Source organism: Macaca nemestrina, chromosome 19, assembly GCF_043159975.1.
Source record: "Macaca nemestrina isolate mMacNem1 chromosome 19, mMacNem.hap1, whole genome shotgun sequence".
NCBI lineage: Eukaryota > Metazoa > Chordata > Mammalia > Primates > Cercopithecidae > Macaca > Macaca nemestrina.
In genome coordinates, this window is record NC_092143.1 from 68,237,001 (window position 1) to 68,245,517 (window position 8,517).

At 46.2% G+C, this 8,517-nt stretch overlaps 1 protein-coding gene across 3 annotated transcripts in view; it reads right to left on the reverse strand.

Moving 5' to 3' along the window:
• The window catches only part of LOC105465071 (laminin subunit alpha 3), a 273,415-nt gene extending 265,134 nt beyond the window's left edge, over positions 1–8,281 (reverse strand). Inside the window, exon 1 of one of the 3 annotated variants that reach the window (XM_011713306.2) lies at positions 7,756–8,281. In XM_011713306.2, coding sequence (XP_011711608.2) covers positions 7,756–8,049 — 294 coding nt within the window. In that variant the 5' untranslated portion in view covers positions 8,050–8,281. The remainder of the gene's footprint in view (positions 1–7,755) is intronic. The other 2 variants (XM_011713298.3, XM_011713310.3) reach the window with 2 other exon arrangements.
• Between the last annotated feature and the right edge of the window lie 236 nt (positions 8,282–8,517).

The window sequence follows — 8,517 nt, forward strand, 5'->3', positions numbered from 1 at the left end:
ACAAGCCAAGGAGAGAGGCCTCAGAAGAAACCAGCCATACCCATGCCTTAGACTTCTAAGCCTCCAGAGCTGTGAGAAAATCAAACTGTGCTGTTGAAGCCACCCTGGCTGTGGTACTTTGGTATGGCAGCCCGAGCAAACTGACACAGGTTGAGTATCCTTTACCCGAAATACTTGAGGCCAAAAAGGTTTCAGATTTGAGATTTTTTTTTTATATTGGAATATTTACATTATACTTACCAGTTAAGCATTTCAAATCCAAAAATCCCAAATCCAGGAGGTTCCAATGAGCACTTCCTTTGAATGTCATGCTGGCACTCAAAAAGTTGTGGATTTGGGAGCATTCGGGATTTTGGATCTTTGGATGAGGGATTCCCAAACTGTATGGTGCACTAGTAAGGAAGTCTCAGTGGAGGCACCTGGGAAGAACCTCAGCCAAGGCTCCTGATAAGGGAGCCCCCAGAATAGAGGCTCCTGGGTCAGGAACGCAGATGTGCGTATGAGAGGCTCCTGGGCCAGTAGAGCCTGCATCCTTGACCAAAACTCCCTCCAGAAAATTGCAATGCATTCACTGTGCATCAAGTCAGGTGTAGGGAGGGCAGCTGTCCCCCATGAGGCCTCCCAAGTAAAGCCTTGTAATTGCAAATGTTGGGGGCTAAAAGATCACACAGAGGATTTTGACCTAAAGATGAACTCCTCACCGTCCTCTTCAGAAATCATTTCAGTGGTGCGGCACGCTTAGCACAGGAAGTTCTTCTCTGTAGCAAACCCCAGTACTTAGTGCTGCAACATTACATGCTCTTTCCTATTTAATCTCCCATGAAGATGGAGAACCACTGCTTACAAACATCTTTGTAATGATTCTAAAGGCCCTTGGCCTCCTCTTCCTCATATTTAGTCAGGTAGTTCTACTGCGGCTTGTTTGAGCTACAATTTTCTTAAGCTGCGGTGACAGTCACATGTGGAGTGGCCAGAGAAAGACCACACCTCAGAACCAAGGCAAGTGATCAAAGAAAACGAGGATGCTTCAGGTAACATTAAGTATAGGAAAGGTTGAAAGAGTCTCTCCTAAGCCAGCACCTGCTCAGAGAGAAAGAATAAAGATTTCATCTATCAGGGTGCGGTGGCTCACACCTGTAATGCCAGAACTTTGGGAAGCCAAGGCCAGTGTATTGCTTGAGGTCAGGAGTTCAAAACCAGCCTAGGCAACATGGTGAAACTCATCTCTACTAAAAATACAAAAATTAGCTGGGCGTGATCACATACACCTGTGGTCACAGCTACTTGGGAGGCTGAGGCAGGAGAATTGCTTGAACTTGGGAGGTGGAGGTTGCAGGGAGCCGAGATTGCACCACTGCACACCAACCTGGGCCACAGAGCAAAACTCCGTCTCAAAAGGAAAAAAAAAAAGGATTTCACCTGCTCTTAGCATTTCTATCAGAAAATTTTACTTTAACAGCTATATTTTTATTCAAAGAAAAGTCTACTAAGTTTACCTAGAAGATAATGAAATAAATGAAAGAAAGATAACTCAACAAGTTTATAACAAGCTTATTTAGTGATTTTCCTAATGAAGTCTCCCAGAACATTCTGCTACTTTTTCTAGTTCATCAAAAACATTTAGAATTCAACAGCACATTAAAGATACAGTAAGTGATAAGTCGTCACAATAAAATAGGAAAGCAGCCTGGAAACATGTAAGAAAATTTGAAAGTCTGAAATGTTTGCATTCTTATCAAATTACCAGGCAAACTATCTTGCATAGAATCTTTGCCACCGATGTGTTTCATGCACACAAATGTTTTGCAATATTTAGTCTCTGCAAAGCCAATCACAGGACATAGGGAATAGGAGCTTTCATTTCACAATTCCATCCCTTCCCTCCCCTGAAGCAGCCCTCTGAGCCCTCACTAGTAATGAAGGAATTATCCAACCACTGGGTTCTGTTCAAATAGTGGATCCAAGGCTCACAGGTATACACCACCCCCAAACTTGGGGCACCCCACATGCATTAAGCAAGGATCAGGGATAAGACACACACAACACAGCTTACTGCCATAAAGAAGTGCAAATATTTCTTTTTTTTTTTTTTTTGAGATGTAGTCTCACTCTGTCACCCAAGCTGGAGTGCAGTGCTGCGATCTTGGCTCACTGCAGCCTCCACCTCCAGGTTCAAGCAATTCTCCTGCCTCAGCCTCCCAAGTAGATGGGATTACAGGCCCACACCACCATGCCCAGCTAATTTTTGTTTTATTTGGCCAGGCTGGTTTTAAACTCCTGACCTCAAGTGATCCACCCGCCTCAGTCTCCCAAAGTGCTAGGATTATAGGTGTGAGCCACCAGGCCTGGCCTTAAAGATGACTCTTAACGTGCATGATCTCTAAATATTTGTTCAGCCTAGAGCTCTTCTCATTCTTTTTAGGAGCCACATTTTGAGTTATCAGGTTGCAAAGTCTCACAAACCAAGACCCTAGAACTACACACAGAGCCTCATGCAGTGTCGCCTCTCTGCTGCTCTCCCATACAGGAATAACACGCACGCACTGAATGGTCAATACAACTGCTGGTTAACTGATGAAAGCTAGTTACTGCATTAGTTTCTAAGGCTGCCATACAAAGTAGCACAAACTGGGTGGCTTAGAACAACTGAAATTTCTCTCTCACCATGCTGGAGGCTACAAGACCAAAATCAAGGTGTCAGCAAGACTGCCCTGCCTCTAAAATTTGTAGAGGAAGGATTCTTCCTTGCCGCTTCAGCTTCTGGGAGTCCAGTCCTAGGCACTGGGCTCAGTCACTGCATCAGACACAGCAGGGCCACACCTGTCTTCCAGAAGACAGATTGTTGAAATTCAGCTACTTTTAAAATCAAACAGCAATTCCAGCAGGGGGTTGCTCTGATAAGTAAATTCTATGGTGGTGGTGCCTTTTGAATATTTCTTCAAAAAGCACTGATGGAGTGTCTAAGACAAGCTTCCACCAGGAAACAGTGCAGCATACTTTGCACAGGAATTCTTCTCTATAGGGAATCTCAATACTCTGTCCAGACATGAACAGGAAGACAGGGCCCCACCCTCAGGAAGCTCATGATCCTAATAAGGAGACAGACTTGAAAATGAATGGCTCCAAGGTGATGAGTGGAATTAGCAAGGCAATGCAAACTTTACCTGGAACTCAGAGGAAGGAGTAGTCAGCATGCCTGTGACAGCATAGTATAGCAGGTAAGAGTGTGAATTCTGCAGCCAGAGTACCTGGGTTTAAATCTGGCTTTACCACATACCAGCTGTGTGATCTTGGACACATCACTTAACTTCTGTGTGCTTCAGTTTCCTCATTTGTAAAAGGAGCATGCTAATTGTACCTCCTTCATACATTCATAAATCGTTGTGACAATCAAGAAGTCAATGTGTAATACGCTTTAGACCTGTGCCAAGCATCAGTAAGTGCTGTCTGTGTGTGTTAAATCAACACCCTGCATTAAGCAGGGGAGCAGAGCCCCTCGTTACTAGACCATTCCTCCTTCTTGCCGTTCTGCCCCCTGTATTTGGTATCACTCCTATACACAGTATGCACAATATATGGTGTAATTTGAAAGTAACAGAGAACTCACTTCTATTTCCCACCTCTCACAATTAAGATATGCATAATCACTTTAAACCCGTATTTCTCTCCAGTTAATATTCATGTGTTAACTCCACATGTATTTTCTGAGCTTCTAGGATGGGAAAACCACTGAGGGAATACAATATGTTTTTGACGCTGAGAAACTGGCAGGACACATGGGACTCAAGAAGCTGGCTTTCCTCAGGGCAGTTTCCACCCTGTTGACATGAGGGATCTAATCAGTGCCCTACTACCTCATTCAAACAGTTCTTTACTGCAAAGCAGAAAAAGACTCCCTGTCTGTGAGCAGATGCAGCCCTGCCCAGGCGGCCCCACTCACCCACTTGACCAGGAATCCACGTATACAGCACAACCACAGGCAGCTCCATTGACTTAGCCCAGTCAGGTGCCACTTAGTAAATCTTTTCCTAACTAGGCAAATGGTTCCAGAATGCTGAGGTTAACACAGGTTTCATAAATGCCTAAACTACAACCAGGAATAAATATATGATCTGGAAAAATGTATTATTGCCACTAAATTAACCTTAAAAATTAAAATCTCCCCCCAAAATGTTATTTGAGCTGATAACAAAGTATCTTTAAACAAATAATATCTAGTTATTAAAACAGTACTAAAACAAGTTACTATTTCTGTAATATAAAAGGCTATAGAAGTCTGTAAGCCAGTGGATTGTTTAGCATGCCAAACGTGTTCAGTATATAATGCACTGTACATTTCTTTTTTTTTTTTTTTTTTCTTGAGACAGAGTCTCACTCTCAAGAGCTGAGGGAATTCTGCTAGCAGATCTACTCTACAAGAAATGCTAAAAGGAGTCATTCAAGATGAAATGAAAAGACACTAGACAGTAATGCAAAGCCATACTAAGAAAGAACTGCAGTATAGGTAACTACATATGTAAACATAAAAACCAGTATTATTGTATTTTGGGGTTGTTTTGTTTTGTTTTTGAGATGGAGTCCTGCTTTGTTGCCCAGGCTGGAGTGCAATGGCGCGATCTCAGCTCACTGCAACCTCTGCCTCCCGGGTTCAAGCGAATCTCCTGCCTCACCTTCCCGAGTAGCTGGGATTACAGGCGCCTGCACCACACCTGGCTAATTTTTGTATTTTCAGCAGAAACGGGGTTTCACCATGCTGGCCAAACTGGTCTTGAACTCCCAACCTCAGGCGATCCGCCCGACTCGGCCTCCCAAAGTGCTGGGATCACAGGCGTGAGCCACCATGCCTCACCATATCTTTGGTTTTTAACTGTTTTTTGGTATATTATTTAGAAGACAAATGCATATATAATAACAATAATTATAAATTTATAATAATGAACAACAATGTATAAAGATGTAATTTGCAACAATAACGTAAAGGACAGAGTTATATAGAAGCAAAATTTGGGATGCTATCGAAGTTAAGCTAGTATCAATTCAAACTACATTGTTAATATATTTAGGATATTAATTGTAATCCTTAGAATAAGTACTAAAAAAACTTAAATATGTATAGAAAAGGAAATGAGGAGAGAATCAAAATGGTAAAAATCAATTAAACCAGAAGACAATAATAGAAGAATTGAGAGTAGCCAAAAAATATATAAGGCATATAGAAAACAAGCATCAGAATGACAGAAATAAGTCTTTTCTCATGGAAAAAAAAATTTCTAACAATATTTTCCAACAAAAGATTTACAACGAGTCTTGAACCTATTGTTTAAAACATCAAAATGGGCTGAGTGCTGTGGCTCATGCCTGTAATCCTAGCACTTTGGGAGGCCAAGGCAGGTGGATCACCTGAGGTCAGGAGTTTGAGACCAGCCTGGCCAACATGGTGAAACCCTGTCTCTACTAAAAATATAAAAATTAGCCGGGCATGGTGGTGGGCACCTGTAATCCCAGCTACTTGGGAGGCTGAGGCAGGAGAATTGCTTGAACCCAGGAGGCGGAGGTTGCAGTGAGCCGAGACCGCGCCACTGCACTCCAACCTGGGAGACACAAGAGAGACTTTGCCTCAAAAAAAAAGAAAAAAAAAAATCAAAATGTAATACCTTTCTACTAGGAAGTGCTGAATACAACTTGGAAGTGAACAATTACTGGCCAAGTTCCTACTTCTAAAAATGTTTAGGCTAACTGAAGGATGGGGTAGAGCTAGAGCTATGGTACCATGATTTAGTGAGCTTAGACAGCAAAGACCTGTACAGTCACATGGGGCCCTACACTTTGAAGGGCCCCTCACTTACTTCAATGCTGTGCTGTCACCATCTTCATATTTAAAATAATTTTTTAATGAGGGTTCTACATTTCCACTTTGCACTGAACTCTGTAAATTATGTGATTGGTCAATGCAGTTCTTCCATTTGAATCTATGTATTTTTTGAGGTAACCCAGTCTGGCCAACATGGCAAAACCTTGTCTCTACAAAAGATACAAAAATTAGCTACACGTGGTGGTGTGTGCCTGTAGTCCCAGTTACTTGGGAGGCTGAGGTGGGAGGATTACCTGGGCCCAGGAGGTGGAGGCTGCAGTGAGCCAAAATAGCACCACTGTACTCCACCCTGGGTGACAGACTGAGACCCTGTCTCAAAACTAAAATTAAATTAAAAACTGAATTGTTATAAGAGCTAAACTAAATTTCTCAAAAATAATTATACACACAATTACATTTGCATATTTGTGTGTTTATAAACACACACTCATAAAATAGAGAAAGCAAAATTATTTGGGACTGTTAAAATTAAAAGTATTTTCATCATTGTTATTGTATCTTTTAGATTTCTCTTTTTGCATGTTTTAAAATATGCGCAACACATATCAATATGTTAATACATGCATATAGTTTATAAGTAAATAAGCACGTATGGCACGACATGTTCAAAAACTTGTCATTTATGGAAGTACATGGTCAAAAGAGTTTCTAAAGCACTAATCTAGTCACCCAATGACAGCCTTGCTTTTTTGGAACCCAAGCTCCAAAATCACTCCCTCTTCCCACTACACTTCCTATTCCTCAACATCCTCAACAATATTTTGCAGAAGAAGGAGGCAATTTGGGCTTAGTGTCGAGGATTTGAAGTCAGGACTGGATTCAAATTCTGCTGACCCTTTGGGAGGTCAAGGCAGAAGGACAGCTTGAGGCTAAGAGTTTGAGACCAGCTTGGGCCAAATAGCCAGACTCTATCTCTACAGAAAAAATAAATAAATAAATAAATAAATAAATAAATAAATAAATAAATAAATATTTGCCAAGCCGGAGATTGCAGTGAGCCGAGATCGCACCATTGCATTTCAGCCCTGGTGACAGTGCGAGACTCTGTCTCAAAAAAAAAAAAAAACAAAAAAACAAAAAAAACAAAAAAAAAACCCAGGCAGTTGCACTCCTGTAGTCCCAGTTACACCCAAGGCTGAGGCGGGAGGATCCCTTGAGCCCAGGAGTTCGAGACTCCCGTGATCGCACCACTGCACTCCAGCCTGGCCACAGAGTGAGACCTGTGAGTAAGGGCCAGGCACTGCAAGATGCTGCTTAACCTGCACCTCAATGTCGTTTGCCCCAGCTGTTCGCGGTGAGGCTCGGATCTCTGAGAGCCATTTCTATCTTTGTCCGCCTAAGGTCTCATTCGCCCCCAGTGGATGGTGGCACTTCAGGCAGTGTAGTGAAGTGAATCTTTTCAGTAACATCAGAGTGATACCGCTGTTATAACCTAACAATTCTCTCTTAAAATACAACACAGAAGGTAACTGCTACCAGCTCCTCCGAATAAGGTACGGGAGGTGGGGCAGGAGGCGCCCCTGAACCCTCGGGGACTCAAGCGTGGCGGCACGCTCCGTGGATAACGGAGGCGGGAAGGGCCGAGGCGCCTGCATCTCTTAGAGCGCAGCCTCACACTTTCCCTCCACCTGCCCGAGCCTGACCACAGCCTCCGGTCACCTCGCGTGTTTCCCCCTCCTGGCCTTGGGCGGGTGGTGCCGAGGCGGTGCTCCACGGGATCGCTCCTGGGTTGTGGGCCCTCGCGTGCGGAGATGGGGGCTGCCCTCCCCGGTGGCTCGGAACCACTAGCGCGCGTGGGGAAGGGGCCCGTTCCCTTCTCCGGGTGTCTGGCCGGCGCGGGAAGGAGAAGGCGCGCCCACCCCGGCTCTCTCCGAGGCCCTCACCTGGATGGTGTGGCCGCTGCCTGGGGCGGTGGGGCCCCCGACCAACTTGCAGTAGAGCTCGGGCCGGGGCCTCCTCTCGCTGGGTCCCCTCTCCCCGCAGGTGGCAGTGGCCCAAATCCTCGCTGCCTCGGCCAGGTTGAAGTAAGGCGGGTGAAGGCTGAGCCCGGCCGCGGCCCGGGGATCCCGAGCGGTCGCCCCCCAGGCTGGCAGCAGCTGCAGCACCAGCAGCAGCAGCGGCGTCGGCGGCAGGACTGGCCCCGGTGCCCGACCCCGAGGCCGCGCGGCCGCCGCCATCCCGCCGCGCAGGATCCTCCCGCCTGCGCCTTCCGCAGAGGGGCTCCGGGGCACCGCCGCTCTCCGCCCGCGCCTCCCGGACCTACAGCGCCAGGACTAGTGCAGCCGGGCGTATGGGCGGCGCCGGGGCCGCTCCCCTTGCTCCACGCGCTGGAAGCCCGCGGCGTGGGGGTAGCCGCTCAGCTCGGGAACCTGCCGCGGCTGGAGCGGGCACCCGCCGGATCAGGAACTGACAGCGCTCAGCCGCGGGCCAGCAGACGGCGTCTCTCCCGCGCGAGGCGCGCTGCAAAATTCGCGGGCGGGGAATGGGAGAGGCGTTCCTGGGCTCCCACCCAGGCGGCCGGAGCGGGAGCCTGGGATCTTCGAACCCCCCAGGCGCCAGGACAGAAATTAATTAGGTCGTTCTCCTCGCCGGATACTCACCGCTCAGGTCATAGCCAGAAAAGCCACCTGTGACTTAGGAGTAAA